We start from the raw sequence: 18,985 nt of genomic DNA, 5'->3' as shown, positions 1-18,985 counted from the left end.
TGGTAGATGCCAAAGTTTCTTGGGTATAAAACGTATAATTTATTTAATAAATCAGTCTATAATTAAAAAGACAAGTTTTGTTGTCTTTGTGAAACATTCGAAGTGTGGCACATATTCCAGTGAACAAGTGCTATGCCTTGACTAAGATTCACGGCTGCAGGAAGGATGACAGAGACAACCTATTTCCTTCACGCCTAGAAGTTAACACTGGCTGAGTACACTTTCGCCAGTGCCAAGTCCTCCTGATGCTTTGGATTAGTCAGCGTGAGACTGACTCACCGGCGTGGCTCCAGGGACTGTACATCGATGATCTTCTCGAAGGACGCCACAAAAGCTTCCAGACACTGCTGCAGGTAGCTAACATCTTTCTGTAGAACAGAGGAAGGAATAATTGACACAAATCACCATAACATCATTTTGACTTTGATAGCAATACCAGGTATAACAACACCAGCTACCAAAATGATACTAAGGCCAAAAAAAATACTTCATTGTCAGTCCTTCATCACACTATACTTAAAACAAAGACAAATTTCCTTTCTGAGTTTGTATATTTGGATAGCTTCTAGGAGCATAAGCTCATGTTCAGAATAAAACTCTTCATCTGTGTGTTGCAGATGCTAACAGCCCTGAAAAAGCAATTTGTTTGCAATGCAGTTTTCCCCACTGGGTTCTTTGTATGACTCTACATCTGTGTTTTAACACAAAATTTTTGTTTTAAACATCAATGTGTTACACATCATGTAAAATTAGGGTTCATGAAAACAAGCATTTGCCGCAAAATCCCCCTTCTCAGTGTGCGGGACAGTACCGAGTGCAATCAATGCTGCTTTCATGTCATTTTGTATTGAGTTCATGCCATGCGCTTTTGTTTCAGTTCTATGTTGTCATTGGTTGATTAGCCTAATGTGTTCACCTGTTCTTTGTCTCACCATTGATTAGGATGTCTATTTATACCCCGCTGTTTCTTTGTCTCGTCTCCAAATCTGTGTTCTGACTCCTGTTATGGACTAACCCCCCACAATAAGCTTTACAAGGTTGCAGATACGAATAACACACGTGCTTCCGCCCAAGCTGAACACACACTCAGAAACAAATCTTGAACACTGACAGTTTTTTTTGGGACTCTTGAATGTCTCAGAATGCTCCAACAGAGGGCTTTCCTTTCAGAGAAGGTTCCATGTATAACTTCTCCAAGAAGTGAAAAACACTTAAGTATACAAATAATCCTTGAAGAACCCTGATAGTGTAGTGTTAGCCTATTTAAAAGGAAGTATTGAAAGTTAGAGTTTTAAAAACTTTGCCACGTTTAAACAACACTGAACGGTCAAAACTTGAACCCTCAATGTGCAAAACTAGTAAAGAAAAGACAAAGAAAAAGTGTCTTTGCTAAAAGTGTAGGTGAAGATTCAAACAAGACGTCCTTCATCCTTCAGTGGGAGATGATCGTCCTCAACCGCTTTTATGGGAGCTGCGTGGATGTTTGTGTAGTGAGTTGTGAAGCCACAGTGTGTGGTGTTTCACACTGTACGTTATCTCCAGAACTTGCTAGGGCTGTTGTTGGTGAAACAGGATGTTGCAGTGGGTGCTTCAGTGTGATGTCACTGGGAGAATATTGCAAGACAGAAACCACATGTTTGACTGGTTCTGCGCAAAGTGAGAACATAGATTTGTCTTTAATGGTTTGGAATAACGGTCAAGCCTTTACACCATCGCTCGGTTACATAACTCCCAAACTTGTGCAAAAAAAATCAAAGAGGGAAGTTTAATATGGATGAAGATGTGATGTGATGAAGTTGAGAGTTCATCATCATCCTTTTGTCATTAACAAATCGAGCGAGTTCAGCAAGTTCCTCAGTTTCAGGCTAATCAAACCAGACTAATAAACAAAGGGCTTATCCTTGATTTGTCTTGAATTATTCTACTGGGATGATGTTCTACCTGATTTTAACATCAGATAAGCACAAGATTTAATACAACAACACAACTGGACCTTTCAGTTCATTTTCACCTAATAAGGTTTACATGTTAGCTCCCATATAAAATTCATACAAACCCATTGTTTCGTACCATCTCATTTTCCATGTCACGAATTGAAAACTAAAACAATTTGGCATGGAGTATGAGATCTTATCTCATCTCCCACTAAAATACTCACTGTAATCAAATTCATTACTAATTGTGGTATTTCACAATATCCTGCAGCGTTACCGATTATAGCACAGATGTCATCACCCTGCCATTTATTTTTGCTTTCATTAAACAAGAAGCAACCAGCATCATTCAAGTCTGGAGATGAGCCAACATGACACCTTCTACCGACGTATGGAACTGAGCCACAGAGCAAGAACACCCCGAAAAAGCCTTTTACGTGTGATGCTCGCCGGAAAACATGCTACGCACAGACACTGTGATACGGTGATATAGCCTGATCAGTGTGTAGAGGAAGTTGGCTCTTCATCAACTTCACCACAAACGAGTCATACGCTTGAGATACACAAAACACCACAAGCCTTTTGAAAAGCAAGACAAGACGATGCACTATGTTAAAAACACTCGGCCATAGCTATTTTGCATCCTTAGGAAAAACAGAAGGCTGATGTTTACCAGTTGGTGTTCTGTTGGGTACCAGTCCATGTCTCATGGCAGTTGAGGGAAGATGAAGGGGGGCACTGGAACCCCAGTCTCTTCAGAGGCACCACGGCTACAACTCTCAGGAACATTTACACTCACTCATGTCTTCCGGCACATACTTCTGTTCTACCTCATACAAACTCACACTCCTTCACTCTCTCTCTCACTCCCTCTGACTCTCTTTGTGTTTCTGTCTTGTCTCTCTGCTTCTGTTAAGCAACCAGGAAATGCCAAGTCACTTTAAGCGAAGCACATTTCCTCTCATCACTGCTTCCGTTTCTGCCACTGTTGCCGTCTTATTTTTTTTATTGGTGGACTTCCAGCAGCTTGTACGATTCTCCCTCAGTTAGTTATTATAAAGTAGTGCAAGATAGAAAACTGCAAGGAAGAGTAACCTTGCGCGTTCTGACCTTAGCACAAAGAAACGTCTATACGGCTAGCTCATTTATAGAATCTCATTACTCGATTAAGCAGCTAAACTTAACACTGTGACTTTATAGGCATGCTTTTCAGAAGAATTAGAAAGACCCGACCCTCCTGCCAGACACAGGAGCAGTTAAATGTGCTCTCCAGGCTCTTCTCCTTTCCAAAGGCATCAATAGGTGTCTTAGGGGAAAGGAACAGATCAGGCAACAAAGGCCCAGAGCTCTGTAAGTGAAAGGTGGAAATAACTAAGAGGTGTAAATGGACATGCTGTGACTCGTGTCTAGCAGTTCTTCCTGCACCATAATTACATCCACAAGAGGAAAAATGCTCAGTGAGACCACATGTATGTGTGTCAGTACTGAGTTTTAGGGTCAATCCCATGAGGGACAAGGCATTGGAACAGCGGTGAAGGCCAACGGTGTAGTTCCATGGGTTCAGCAGGTGCCAGTGAGAAAAATCAACCTTAATGAATTTTCCATTTTTACAACGCCACTACTATATAAAGCTGAGTCAGCTGGTTTTAAACTCTACACTGCCGACAGAACAGCACGCACAAGAATGCGGCAAGTAATCTGGGTCACTAGATATATACTAGACTTTCAAATTCTGCACTAATCAAGACTGACAGACAAGTAATTCATTTGTCCTAATGCTTGACTTTTCTATCTTTTCACAAAGTAAAACAGATTAGTCTACGACATAAACTCACAGAATCCATAAAGAACCCCAAATTTCCCCAAATTTGTTATTCAAACCAACTGCCGCAGCAAGGAAGAGCATCAATTCAACAATAATAGGAAATGAAAATGTCATATTCAGATATCTGAAGTGAAACCCAGAAGAAATAACGGTACCTTCCATTGTAAAAGCAGCTTCATACAGTTATACCGGCACCTGCTGATAGGGGAACTCATTCGCGCTCTTAAATGAGCAATGACATATGACTTACTCAAGATCACAACAAGCAATGACATATGAATGACTCTGAGAACACAACAGTTCAATACTCAAATCTGAATGGATTTAAATGGAGATGCCATGAATCGCTGTATAAAAGATGAGTTTGAATTCAGCCTGGATGGAAAAATGGCTGAATAAGCAGCTGTCCACAGTGTTTGACATTCTGAGCAACCCTGACTCCAGCAACAGCTGAGCAGACACAAAGACTGTTTCTCTAAGGTTCCCCGTTCAGCTTTCTGTTAGCAAACACACAGCCCGAGCATGTATGAAAGAGTCATTTCAAACCTAATTAAGAGCACATATACGTGAGGGATTAGTGTGTGTGTGTGTGTGTGTGTGTGTGTGTGTGCGCGCATGTGGGCATGTGTATTTGTGGACCTATGTAGCTTCTAATAGGACAGAGCATTTTAAAATTTTAAATTTTAAACCTTTATTTAATTTAGGCATATTATTCAGTAACTTAAGAAAAGTATGTAGATACCAGAATGAGGAATGTTAAGTCTGGTCTCGCTGGGAAGTTTGTAGGGTTGGGTTCTGAAACTAGAACATTCAGGCTATGGTTATGTTTTGTAGGTCAACAGGTTAAAACTAAAGGTTAGGGCAAGGTCGGTTGAACATAGTTATTAGCTTTAGGATTAAAGTGGTCTCACAAGCTAGACTTCCAGCATTAGCTATAACATCTGGTATGTTTTATATATAAATAAATTCTTTTTATACATATAAAGAACCGCCTACTTTACGACCAACCAGAGACTTTTCCTGTAACACGCAAAATTATCTTGTATGCTCACCAGCAACTGCTTCAAATTCTTTAACCGATTTTAAAGACAAGATTCTGTTCTGTCCAGTGACTATATCTTGTTTCAAAAGGTTTATTGTGTCACAGTGTTGAAAAGTTTGTTTTCCCTCTGTAATAGGAAAACACAGAAGTTCAGAGAGCCGGTTAGATTGCAATCTTGAAGATTATTATGGTCATGGCCAGAAAAGTGTACAAAAGGTATCAGATGCCCTTCAATTCATGTGCTGAGGATGAAACTAGGAATAAAATGATTTGTTTACAGGAAGCTTTTGATCAATAAACACCAACCCTGTGAGTGGAAATCTACGCTCCAACAGGATTCGGTTCCCCATCCTAATCCAATACATCTGCTCCAGAGGAATGGCCTAGCTCACCAGCCGGATCAGCTTTGTCAGATCACGGCTGAAACTAAACTCTGTACATGTCCAGGAATAGGGCTAGTAATAACTACTTAACAACTACAGTAATTCAAATGTGTATGCACATTGGACAGTGGATCCCTAAAGCTTCAGGAACAGTAAGGAAACAGACTTGCTTGTTTAGAATTTTTCAAACGGGGAGCTGCTATGTCATTAACTAGATTATCCTTCACAGAGCTAATTGTCTGGACTAATTAAAGCAGCTTCCTCAGCTGCATGCCCTGCTGCCGAACCTCAGTTTCTTTTGCTAAATTAACTTCCTATAAAAACCAAACACTACCAGCCAGCAATGCAAACAACGAAATCTGATATGTGATGAATTAAAACCGCATAAACAAGAGTTTAACACTAAGGACATGGGCTGGAGGGGCACAGTGGCTTAGTGGTTAGCACTGTTGTCTTGCACCTCCGTGTGTGCAGAGTTTGCATGCTCTCCCCGTGCTTCGGGGGCTTCCTCCTCAGTCCAAACACATGCGTTGTAGGTTGACTGGCATCTCCTAATTGTCATTTGGTGTGTAAGTGTGTGTGCGATTGTGCCCTTTGAGGGGTTGGCACCCCTGCCTTGTGCCCTGAGTTCCCTGGGATAGGTTCCAGGTTCCCCTGCGACCCTGTGCAGGATAAGCAGTACAGAAAATGGATGGATGGGGGTTTTAATTTAAGGAAACAGATTCTATTCATTTAGGTCACAGGCATTAATGTAGGCTAACACTGCTTTAGGGAAAACAGGGTATGATTAGATGAAAATAATAAATAGAGCCATTTAGATACATTTATAGTGCATCAAACGTTAAGCACCCAGACTTAGATAATAAAGTTTGATGAAGCAGAAATCACAGATTGTAGCGCTGCACTATAAACTGACAGTCTAGCTTTGCTTAGGAAGACAAAGAACAGTGATACTAAATGAGTTGAAGAGAGCTAAATATAGCTAAATCATAGTCTCAAGAGGGAGGTGGAAAGTACTGGAGCTGATCATCAGCAGCAGGCCTAGACTCATCCCTCTGAGAGAGATTTAACAGTCCTTCTTGGTGGAAATGTCCCTTAAGAACGGGTAGATTTCCCTGCTGTTTAAAAGATACCCTTTAGCCTTTAGCCTTTCACTACAGCATGCAATAAGTACAGGCAATAATTTGAATTACCTAAATAACTTAAGTCATTGTAGTGGACCTCCAAAGCAGCTAACACAATTGAAAAGTCAGGCAACATATCTCAAAAGACAGATAAGGGCTACTAGAAAGTAGATTTTTGCTTCTGAAACATTTCCAAGTGAAACATGATGTTATTGAATACTTTCACAGGCAGGTGCAGACATGTGAACCAATAGCTACGAGGAACCCTTGCACAACCAGAAGCACGTACACACAAGTCAAGCTCATATTATCCAGATGCGTCAAAGGTACAAAGATGGGAGTCTAGCCCATGTGCCCTCTAGGTACAAGAGGCCTAGGTTAAGTTTGTGCAAAGCCCAAAGGACTGTACTATAAGACTGCATGTTCTACATTAAAGAAGCTAAAGCTTTATTGCGACAGCTCAAAAATATTTGAAACGTTCTTTACAGTGTGTGTGTGTGTGTGTGTGTGTGTCCAACCAGAATCACCCATTATTAGCACAAATGTGAGAATGTGGGTGATGGACCATAAACTGTCAAAGATGATTACACATAAAGACATAAAAGTATATTAACCAGACCCAGGAGCCTTTTACAAGTAATCGTCTGGTGCTTTAATGCTCAGGCTTCAGAATGTGCTAGAATTCTTTCTCGGAAACTTAGAATCAAAGAAGCATTACAAGGGCCAGAAGCAAACTCCAAGAGATGCTGTCTGAAGCAAATTCCTCAAAATGGAGTTCATCATCAGGATTTGTAGACTGCGACACTCTATCATTAAAGTGATAAATCACTGCGTTGGTACATGTGAATAAATTCAGACGTGAATAAAAAAACGATGTGTGTGATTCAGTTGTACACAAGGAACAGTCAGCTTTGTTTGACCTTAAGGCGTCTAACAAGTTGAGCTAAACAAAGTTACTTTAGGTTGAATTCTAAAGAAATGACTGCCAGATTGTTTGTCCTGCAGGTTCAGATTTAAGTACACTTTGAACGTATGTTCAAGGAAGAGGCAAAAAAAATGATTTGCATGTTGAAACAGAGCCTTAAGGGCTCATTTAAAAACTTATGTGAAATTATTATTGCCGTCGTTAAAACAACAACAGCAACAACAACAATAATAATAATAATAATAAAGGTGCACTTAATTTGTATGTTTTACAATTTCATTTTTCAAAAATTACAATTAAATTGCACCACCCGAGTGTTTGCCCTATTGTCAGGAGATCGTGAGTTCGAATCCCGATGACGCTACGGTCATATGTGGCGGAGAATAAAATTGGCTGTGCTGTCTGGGAGGGAGGCATTACCTGACACACTGACCTGTGATGTAACATGAGCAGCAGCTCAAAAAGATATGTTAGATGGCTTTACGTGACTTGGAGGAAGCACATTTAACTTTCATCCTCCCTGGTAGGTAATGGAGGAGAGCTAGCTGATTGTTTGTTTTCCACATAACTGACATGTCATAAATCTTTTGAGAAAGAGCCAAAATAAGACTGTAAGCTCAGTGGTGGCTTGTCAGCAATTCAACAAATGTTAATCTTGATAAACTCCTCATTCACAACTCTATACATTTTAAATGACCAACAATTTAAAAGAAATGTTGTTATTTGACAGACAAAAGCCTATGTTCTATTGATTTGTTCGCCTTTTTTCTTGCACAATCATGGGGCAGCGTGCTCACTGCCCCTTTTTAGTTCCATAGAGTTATTATTGCACCTAGTGGTGAAAAAACCTGGATCTGCAACAAGCACTAATTGAGGACCATTGGGGCGGGAATCACACCGCCCCAGACTGGGCTAGTTTAAAATGCTCTGCAGCCACCAAGACCTTGTTTTATAGCAAATAATGAGAATTAAATCTAACAGAGCTCAGACATTGTGATATACAGAACAATTTCTATTGTAAGATATACTGTATTGCAAAGATTAGGTAAATGGGAATTATGTAGTAGATAACTGTACTACACACATACAGTATCTTTGTTTCCCACAGAAAGGCTGATTAAAAGAAGAAAAAAATGTGTCTCCCTTTTACAATCCCCAATTTTATTGAACTAGTTTCAGGTATTTTGTGTGGTTTCTTGAGATGCAGTTGGGCTGGAAATTTTGCTGAAACCTGGCAACCCTGGTTAATGACATTAGCTCTACTGTGTGCACCTTGACAAGACACAGACCTACTGTATCAAACACAGATATACAAGGGTATGTCTAAAACCACTCAAAACAAGCTGCTAGACTGTATACTGGATGACTGTAAAGTTCACTAGATAGTAGCCTATAGCATAAGTCAAGTGTGATAGCCTCTCGGCTTAATTATTCTTGAGGCATTATTATTAATGTCATCCTGCCCCACCAAAATCTATGGACACGAGCCACTGCTACAAATGCTAACCATACATGACATATCTTAACTTTCATCCCAAGCACTTTACTCTGGAATAGTGACCATTAGTCAGGCTTGATAGTGACAACACTCTCAATTGGTTTTCAAACCTATTTACTTATTATCCTGGTTTATTAATAATTTTTGAGTCTTGATTTTGTTAATTATGCAGTCATTTTCACAGAATTAAAATGTTGAAATGTAATGAAGTATTTTTATTGAATAGTTTGTTACATTACTGTGTTTTTCACATATATGGGGAAAAGGAGGAATACACACACACACACACATTATATATATATGTATATATATATATATATATATATATATATATATACACATACACACACATATATACATACATATATATGTACGTATATATGATAAATAGCTGATGAAGATAAAAGGTGTAATGCAACTTGTGCAAAATTTTGCTTAGTGCTTTAAAGGGTGTTTAAACTACTACTGAATAATTCTGTCACAAGATTCTCCCTACTTAAGATTCTTTCCTCCACAAAGGTAACGATGAAAGTTTATCAAAGATGTGTAACCTCCCTCTTCATAGGTTTTTCTAATGCAATAGTTAATCCCAATTCTTTCAACCAGTAACTAATAGTAGGGAGGTATCCCTGGATTTTTCCCTAAATCCTGTCCACAATTAATCATTTTCGTCAGTGCAGAACCAAGATTTACATCCTCTATCAGTAGACCACAAACATATCATTTTGGGAATTCTGGCAGCTTTATTCTGGCATTTAATCAAAATAAGTTAAGTTTACAAAGTGCTTTTATCTTTGAGCAGTTCCATCAGCCCTTTATTAATCTTGCATTTTATGGAGAATGCAGTGAAACTGACCCCAGATGTGCTGTACTTAACATACTTAGTTTCATACATGCAAAGCATTGTAAGATTTTTGACACAAAATAAAAGTTTTAATAAATTGTTCTGAGTATGAGTATGATTATGACTATGATGATGATGATTATTATTACTATTGTTGATAATAATAAGTTCTTTAGAAATAAGTGACCTCCCAATACCTTGATTATCCAATTATCCAATTATGCATTCCATGAAGTTAAGCAATAAGTAAAGAATAAAACAATACAAGGCATATTTTATTTTCCTATAACACAATTTCCCAAAATATTCCCAAAATATTTTATTTTCCTATAACACAATTTCCCAAAATTTTTTATTCCTCTTCTATCACAACAATTTGCCAAAATTTTTTTCCCCACATTTTCTCACCAATTTGGTCAACTGCCAATTCCCTCCCATCAGCCAGCTCTCACCATCACATGACAGCTACCAACTGGGAAGGGTTTAGGCTAACACGTGCTTCCTCCGAGACACATGGAGCCAGCCAACCGGCCACAGGTGGCTGTGGCATTATTGGGATTTGAACAATCTCCAAACTACATAACATTAAAACCACCTGCCTATTATTGTGTAGGTCCCCCTTGTGCCACCAAAACAGCTCTGACCCGTCGAGGCATGGACTCTACAAGACCTCTGAAGGTGTGCTGTGGTATCTGGCACCAAGTCATTAGCAGCAGATCCTTTAAGTCCTGTAAGTTGTGAGGTGGGGCCTCCATGGATCGGACTTGTTTGTCCAGCACATCCCACATATGCTCGATCGGCTTGAGATCTGGGGAATTTGGAGGCCAAGTCAACACCTCGATCTCTTTGTCATGTTCCTCAAACCATTCCTGAACAATTTTTGCAGTGTGGCAGGGCACATTATCCTGCTGAATGAAGCCACTGCCATTAGGGAATACTGTTGCCATGAAGGCGTGTACTTGGTCTGCAGCAATGTTTAGGTAGGTGGTACGTGTGAAAGTAACATCCGTATGAATGCCAGGACCCAAGGTTTCCAAACAGAACATTGCCCAGAGCATCACACCGCCTCCGCTGCCATCTTCCCATAGTGCATCCTGGTGCTACCTCTTCCCCAGGTAAGCGACGCACACGCACCCAGCCTTCCATCAAGATTCATCAGACCAGGCCACCTCCATGGTCCAGTTCTGATGCTCATGTTACCATTGTAGGTGCTTTCGGCAGTGGACAGGGGTCAGCATAGGCACTCTGACTGGTCTGCGGCAATGCAGCAAGCTGCCGTGACTGTGTGTTCCGACACCTTTCTATCATAGCTCTTTTGTGGGATTGGACCAGACGGACTAGCCTTCGCTCCCCATGTGCATTAATGAACCTTGGGCACTATGACACTGTCGCCGGTTCACCGGTTGTCCTTCCTTGGACCACTTTTGGTAGATACTAACCACTGCATATCGTGAACATTCCAAAAGACCTTCCATTTTGCCCATTTTTCCTGCTTCCAACACATCAACTTTGAAAACTGACTGATCACTTGCTGCCTAATATATCCCACCCCTTGACAGATGCCATTGTAACAAGATAATCAATGTTATTCCCTTCACTTGTCAGTGGTTTTAATGTTATGGCTGATCGGTGTAAGCCTTAATATAATTAATTAAGGTACCTTAGGCATTGACATACCTGTCAAGACTCACAGTTTACCTATGAAACCCATGATTTTTTTGCCTCACTGCTGTGAAGGCAATTTTTTTTTTTTTTTTACACTCAAAGCATACCAACAAAAAAGCTAGTTTCATACTGGTGTGTTGCAGAGCATCATCACAGCAACACTGGGCTCAGTAACCTATTTAGCTCCAGCCAATTCAGCCCGTTTATCTCAAACTCATTTCGTGCACAGACTAAACCTCCAGTAATGGATGCCAGTGATTTACCAGCAGCTAAACAACCCACACATGCAACAAAACTTTCTGCTGAATGGAATGTTCAGTTTGACTGTAAAGAGAAGTCAAAACTAGAGGACCATTTTGTATTTTGAAAAATGTGTAGGTGTAATGTAAAAATTGAGCCATCATTAAAGTGAAGCTTAAAAGAAGAGTATGGGTACTGACACATTCTGAACTGCTGAAATTGCAATTAAACAGTGACAGCCAGTGTTACAATTTTGTGATAAAGCCACAAATGCTCAGAGCTACTGTTGTGGAAAATGAATCAACGTCTTCTGATCAGGTTTCAGAATTCATCAGCACTGTGGTATAATGCATTATAAATGTCCATAGAAGATATGAGAGTAAACAAATGTTCAGTGTCTTACAACAAAATTAGGACGAATCCTTAATTAATATAGCTAAGGTGAAAGAAAATTACCTTCGACACATAATGAATATGAGAATAAAAACCAGCCAAGGCTAACACAGGCATAATCTGAATAACCTGAATCCCTAGTTTACTTGGAATGACACATACAGTGTAAACTGCCTAGCTCAAAGGTGCCACTAAGCATCAGAACCTGACCTTCTGGTGCATGACTTAAGATTTCCACAAGAGCCACCTTGTGAAAAATTCTCAAGTGTAATCATTAAGCCCACTGAGGTACACATAGTTTTACCACACACTTTTAGCAAAATAAGCAGATTTCTCCACCGCACAAATTTACTAATACAGAAACTTGTTTGGGCGTCATTAAGCAGCAGATCTCTTTTGCACATGAAGAAATGGCAAAAATCACAAGAAGCTTCCAGCTTACTCAGATCATAACATTTATACTCTGACATTCAGCTTTAAAGCAAACTCGTCAAATGATGATACAGTAGTGGCTCACTCATAGCCAAGAATTCATTTTTGGAGGATGAGGAAATACTACATAAAATCATTTGTGCAGTTATATTAATAAGTGCAACACGATCATGCATTTTGTTTGAATGGCAAACAGTAAGGCACGATCTACTCTCAACCAATTGTGCCATATTAATAACGTTGCCACGAATCTTTTTTCCCCCAGATTTTCTCCCTAAATTTTAGTCTTGGCCAATTCTCACCCACAGGTTAGGTCTTCTCTATCATACAACAGCTACCAATCCAGGAGGGCGAAGGCTGCCGTGCTTCCTCTGAGACATGTGAAGCCAGCCAACTGCACCTTTTCAAACTGCTGCTCATGCTGTGTCACTGGGCGGTGTAACACACTCTGAAGAAAGCACTTCAGCATGCATGAACCCACAAACGCCCATGATTGGCTAGTGTCACTGTGACTGATAGGGGAGAGAGAGTATGCCACCCCTCCCTCCCAGAGAGCATGGCCAGTTTTGCTCTCTTGGACTCCTAGTCAGCCATAAATATCTTCAATATGCTAATAATACAGGAAAGCAAATTTTTTTATCACATAAAACCAGATCTACACTTCTACTCATTCTCCACCTGCAGTAAACCCCTTTAGTACTTCACTAGCCAACACCTCGACATCCCTGTCCTCAGAGCGTAGCTAACTGGCTAGTAGCTTTCAAAAAGAAATGGGACAAATGCATGATTCTGATTGTTAACCTTGTTTGTCACAATTGCTGTTAGTAGATAATAAAATGTGTTTAAACACACTAAAGGATGCATTCAATTGATGTCTACAGCAGTGAAATATTGAATCGTAATGATGACTCATTTGATCTTTTATGAATATCATTATAGCTCTATTACTGTGCAAAACAATGTTATTTGACACATATATAATCAGCTGCTCTGTATGCCTGTTAGTTATACCTCTGAATGATGGAAATGATTTTCCAATCAGCAAGTCCAGGATCAATTTGCAAAAAGGCTTTGCCATGCAAAAGGCCCTCCCTCATTTGATCCAGCCCTGAATTCACAAACATTTTCTGACATGTCTTTGATGATCACACAGAAACAGGTTGTTTTAAGAGGTTACCAATGATAGCAGCCATAACAGGAAGTGGGTTTATCACATCACTGAAGTCCTCAGTGCAGCACAGGCAAGAGGAAGTGGTCTGACATAGAGGCATCTCTCTGCTGTAACAGGTTAAAGACAGCCTGGCATAGGAACAGCTCAGTCTATCTGTGGTATCACCTCTGAGACATGCTGTGCTTAACCCTGCACACTGCATGCTAATTATAACGTGTAGAAAACACAGTGTAGAAAACTTTCACACAGTCACCCAGGTTTTATATATATTCATAAAACCTCTATAGAGTCTAGTCGGTTGAACGAGCTCGAATTAAGATGACAACAGTGCTCTTAATAACACCCTTAACTAGGCACAATGGTTTCTGACAGACAGTGAGACAAATAGTAGTTATTAAGGGTTCAAAAACTAGTGAGACGCTGAGGCTCACGATATGCACACGCCATCATCTAGGTCTTTACCAACATGGTCTAGGGCTCATTCAGCTGAGACTGATGCTAATACTAGAGAAGTATTACAAAAGACCCAGCACTGCCCATTAAGTGGTGAACATTTATTAAACATTTATTATATACAGATTGTTTAAATACTTTTTTAAAATCTTTGTCAATACTAAATGCTTGATTTACAGTCTAAGGTCATAATGCAGAAGAAGGATACTTGCACGCCAGGCTTTTTAAAGCCATGACCTTTATAAGGTGAGAATCTTTAAACACAAAATACCAGCCAACTGATAGAAACAAAGAGAGTGTTGAGGTCTAACATTCAACGGCTTAAGGCATGCCCTGTACAGTCAAGCATGCATTCAAAGAAAAACAAAGGGGTGGAAAGGAATGATGACTTCTTGGTATGATACAGCCAACTGTGCTGTCGTCCAAGAAAACCTAATGCATCTGCTTACTACTTCATCTTCTAACAGGATGTGAATAAATTGCATTAAATCAGATTTGTTACAAGGCTCGTTCTAATCTTGTTCTTGCCTTTCAGCAATTTATCAAAACAATATAGCACATAGATTTCACTGATTTCATTTGCTACACACACAGCCCACCCCTCAAAAACACACACACACACACACACAAGCCCACAAATTAATTCATTCATCTTCTGTAATAGTTTTGTCCTGCTCAGGGTCATGGTGGATCCAGAGAGTCCAGCGGAGGTGCAAGGCGGGAGAATTCACCAGTCCCGTGTCCAGGCCATTACGCTCACCCTGATTCATTCCTAGGAGCAATTTGGCGTAGTATAGCATGTGTTTAGAAGGTAGTTGGAAAATGGAGAACCCAAGCAAACACTTGGAGAGCATGTGAAACTCTACACAGACAGTGACCCGAGCTCAGGATCAAACCGCAGACCCTGGAGCTGTGAAGTGGCAATGACACTGCACCACTGTGCTGCCCCAAACCCACAAATACAGTAGAAAATATAATTCAATTGCTCTTAAAATATTAGTTTCAATATTAACTTAGTATCTGTAATTGCCAGGTAAAAAAAAACTAGCTAGATGGCCTGGTGTCACAACCCTGACCATGCTAAAGATTTCTGAAGATGAAGATGAATGAATTAATGAGGGAAAAAAAGCTAATTGAGCAAAAGGTTATGTGGTTATGTGGTCATCCAAGTTAATTTCCTAAAATGCTAAAGAGCAATGCACAATTCAGAAGAGCAGTAATGATACAATCTGCTCCTCAGTTAGTGATAATTCATAAATACAGCATTTAGCATTACAAGTATGACAGTATATCTGAATCAGAACGACAGAGAAAACGGAGAGAGATAAAGAAGGAGGGGAAAAAAAGACCGTGTAAGAACTAAAAGAAATGTGTTCCTTATCAGTGAGTTCTGCTGACAATGTGTATATCTACTTTTACATAAGCACGCATGAGAGACATAAGCATCATTAGCATCATTATCAGTATTATCAGCTTTAGCAGTAGCCGCTAGCATCCTGCACCTGGCTCTCTCCGTTTCTATGGCAACCATTCATAACGAACCCCCAGCCAACACACTGACCGCACTGACACACACACACACACACACACACACACACAGTTACACTAAACTCCAAGAAAAACACACACCAAATAGCTAAATTCACTCAATAATTCTTAAAAACGTTTTTTCAGAAACATACTATGGAGTCCTATGTGTTTTTAATGTTCATTACGAGAATAAAATGTTTATCTTCCTTTAGTCTGTGAACATGAACCACTAGAGGGCGTGTCACAGAGAAAGCAACCAATCAGCGCGTCCGTATTTATTCCTTCAGCAGGATTTCTCAAGAAAACAGCTACAAGCAACTTGTCTTATTTTTTTATTATTATTTATTATTTTTACATAAATGATTAGTTAAATATAGTGTTAGACACTGTTGATTGAATAAAATAGTCTTTAGGGCTTTTACTCATGCAGTCTATCTCACCAAACACAAGTGAGCACAAGTGTAAACAAGTCCCTGCCAAATGATATGTTTAATAAATAAATAGAAATAAAATAAAAATATCTATATAAAGCCCTACGAACACATTACAGCGAGATTCAACAGTATAATACAGTTTATGCATACTGGAAATGTAGAGATACCTAAATTATAGGTTGTGTTCAACAGTGTATGCACTGATCCTAAAGAAACAAAGTGCCACTGCTATTAAGGTAAAATGTGTCATTTTGTTATAGGCTAGTCTTTTTATTATTATTTTTATTTATTTATTTTACTTTCACACTGTGTCTTTTAAAGCCAGGGAGCTCTTACTGCTGTTAGTGAAGCAGTAAGGAATAAGGAAATAGCCCAGCTCACCACAGCCTCTACCTGACTCCCAGGTAACACTGTCAGGGCTGCTAGTGGAAAGTTAGAAACTGCTGTGTATTCTCAGATATGACTGCCTGTTACATTATTTGACATCCACTACAGCAATGTTTATCTGGTTATTTAAAAATATACTTTTGAATATACAGTGCTGTTCACGCTGACAGTTACCAGAGCGCGTTTACACTTCCTGAATGCGCTGCTGTTGTTTTGCCTGAGACAGGGACAGGAATGGTTATGGCTCCACACGCCAGCTAGGTAGCACTTCTCCTCATACCACAAAAGGCTTCTTGTTGTTGTTGTTGTTGTTGTTATATATGACTATGTAAATACGCTGTACACTCCACACCACGGCTGTTTTCGAGACAAACTCCAAGCCAACAACAGGTGCCGTGCTGTGGCTCTGCTAGTCCCACTCACCTTGGTATATAACATCCAGAGCTCACTCGAAGCCATTCTCCTGCCGCCCTGCTGCTCCGGCTCCCTCACCAGCACATTAAACCATTGAACTTTTTATGAGCCGAGTCGTTCCATCCAGCCGGGGAGGAATCGCATGCTCCTGTGCTCAGAGCGAGCCTACCTGCTCGGCCAGCTCTCCCAAAGTTACGCGGCTTCGGTCGCGCATGACTTGGGGTCCGAAAAAGCCACACACATAGCGCAAGATGTCAGCGAGCAACACGAGAAAAAAAGAGCTTGTGTGAGTAATCAGGCATCCCTGTCCGGGGAATCCTTACAAACTTCCAGCAAAATGCAGGGCTGACTTTCCGCCCAACACACACACACACACACACAACACACACACACAACACACACCTCCAAAATCCAAACCTTTTCAAACATGACAGTAGAGAGCGCTAGTGATGGGCTTACCGACACATTTCAGTGCTTCGATTCTATCAAATGAATCTTTTTTAATGAATCGGACTATTTTGATTCGACTCACTCGCTGTTCACGCAAGAGTCCAGAAATAGCTACAGTCTTGCCCCCTACAGTAATACAGTAACCCACATTAACTGTCTCCTACTGTTTTACACTATTACTTGGACTATGTAAAGACTGTGATTGTAGATAGGAAAGAACGCACTTTCTTTCTTTTTCAAACAATGATTAGTCTACACCACTCCCAGTCCTGCTGAAGTGTTAATAACAGGCTATACACGCTGTAAAACCGCATTGACAAGACTGATAACATAGTGCATTTACAAGACCTGAGGTAAGTTAGTGAAGTGATTTCCAACCAACCCTGAAATATTCCTGCCACACACACACACATATGAGATATATATATATATATATATATATATATATCAGTACTTGAAGTTGATGTGTTGGAAGCAGAAAAAAATGGGCAAGTGTAAGGATCTGAGTGACTTTGACAAAGGCCAAATTGTGAAGGCTAGAAGACAGGATCAGAGCATCTCCACAATGACAGGTCTTGTGGGGTGTCCCCGTGGTTAGTACCTACCAAAAGTGGCCCAAGGAAGGACAGCCAGTGAACCGGGGATAGGGTCATGGACGCCCAAGGCTCATTGATGTGCGTGGGGAGTGAAGGCTAGCCCGTCTGGTCCGATCCCACAGAAGAGCTACTGTAGCACAAATTGCTGAATAAGTTAATGCTAGCTATGAAAGAAAGGTGTAAGAACACACAATGCATTGCAGCTTGCTGCGTATGGGGTTGCGTAGCTGTAGACCAGAGTGCCCATGCTGACCCCTGTCCACCACCGAAAGCACCTACAATGGGAATGTAGTCTTTTCCACCCCTTCATGGCAGTACTCCCTAATGGCAGTGGCCTCTTTCAGCAAGATAATGCGCCCTGCCACACAGCAAAAATTGTTCAGGAATGGTTTGAGGAACATGACAAAGAGTCCATGCCTCAATGGGTCAGAGCTGTTTTTGGTGGCACAAGTGGCACAAGGGGGGCATACATATATACATATACATACACACACACACACACACACACACACACACACGTTTTGTGTCATTATCCATCTGTACTGACAAGCGCTGTCCTATCGGCTTTGCAGCATTTGACTGAATCTAAGCAGAAAGTATAGATCTATACACTTCAGAATTGCTATCTGTTACTTCTATCAGCAGTCACATCATCAATAAACACCAGTGACCCAGTTCCATTGGCAGCCATACATGCCCATGCCATAACACTTCCTCCACATGTTTGAGATGATGTGGTATGCCTCCACATGTTTGACAGATGATGTGGTATGCTTTGGATCATGAGCCCTTCCTTTCCTTTCTTCCTATCATTCTGGTACAAGTTAATCTTACATCAGAACTGGTCAGGCTTTTTAGAGGTTTTTCAGCAAAGTCTAATCTGGCCTTTCTGTTCTTGAGTGTTACCAGTGGTTTGCATCTTGAGGTAAACTGTCTGTATTTACGTTCATGAAGGCGTCTCTTGATTGTAGATTTTGACAGTGATACACCTACCTCTTTAAGAGTGTTCTTGACTTGGCTAGATGCTGTGAAGGGGTTTTTCTTGGAAAGAATTGGAAAGAATTCTGCGATCATCCACTTTAGTTGTCTTCCGTGGTCTTCCAGGCCTTTTGGTGTTGCTGAGCTCGCCAGTGCATTCCTTCTTTTTAAGAATGTACCAAATTGGTGATTTGGCCCTCCTAATGTTTCTGCTATCTTTCTGATATGTCTGTTTTGTTTTTTCAGCCTAATGATGGCCTCCTTCAC

The 18,985-nt window shown here is 40.3% G+C and overlaps 1 protein-coding gene across 4 annotated transcripts in view; it reads right to left on the bottom strand.

Moving 5' to 3' along the window:
• The window catches only part of nbeal2 (neurobeachin-like 2), a 61,043-nt gene extending 43,922 nt beyond the window's left edge, over nucleotides 1-17,121 (bottom strand). The window contains exons 1-2 of one of the 4 annotated variants that reach the window (XM_053233509.1): nucleotides 16,704-17,121; nucleotides 280-368 (exon numbers count right to left, since the gene is read on the bottom strand). In XM_053233509.1, the coding sequence (XP_053089484.1) occupies nucleotides 280-368; nucleotides 16,704-16,739 (125 nt within the window). In that variant the 5' untranslated portion in view covers nucleotides 16,740-17,121. Of the gene's footprint in view, nucleotides 1-279; nucleotides 369-2,607; nucleotides 3,880-16,703 lie in introns of those variants that run through there. The other 3 variants (XM_053233505.1, XM_053233515.1, XM_053233510.1) reach the window with 3 other exon arrangements.
• Between the last annotated feature and the right edge of the window lie 1,864 nt (nucleotides 17,122-18,985).

This window comes from Pangasianodon hypophthalmus, chromosome 1 (assembly GCF_027358585.1).
Source record: "Pangasianodon hypophthalmus isolate fPanHyp1 chromosome 1, fPanHyp1.pri, whole genome shotgun sequence".
Classification (NCBI taxonomy): Eukaryota; Metazoa; Chordata; class Actinopteri; order Siluriformes; family Pangasiidae; genus Pangasianodon; species Pangasianodon hypophthalmus.
This window is presented reverse-complemented; position numbering and strand designations above follow the sequence as displayed.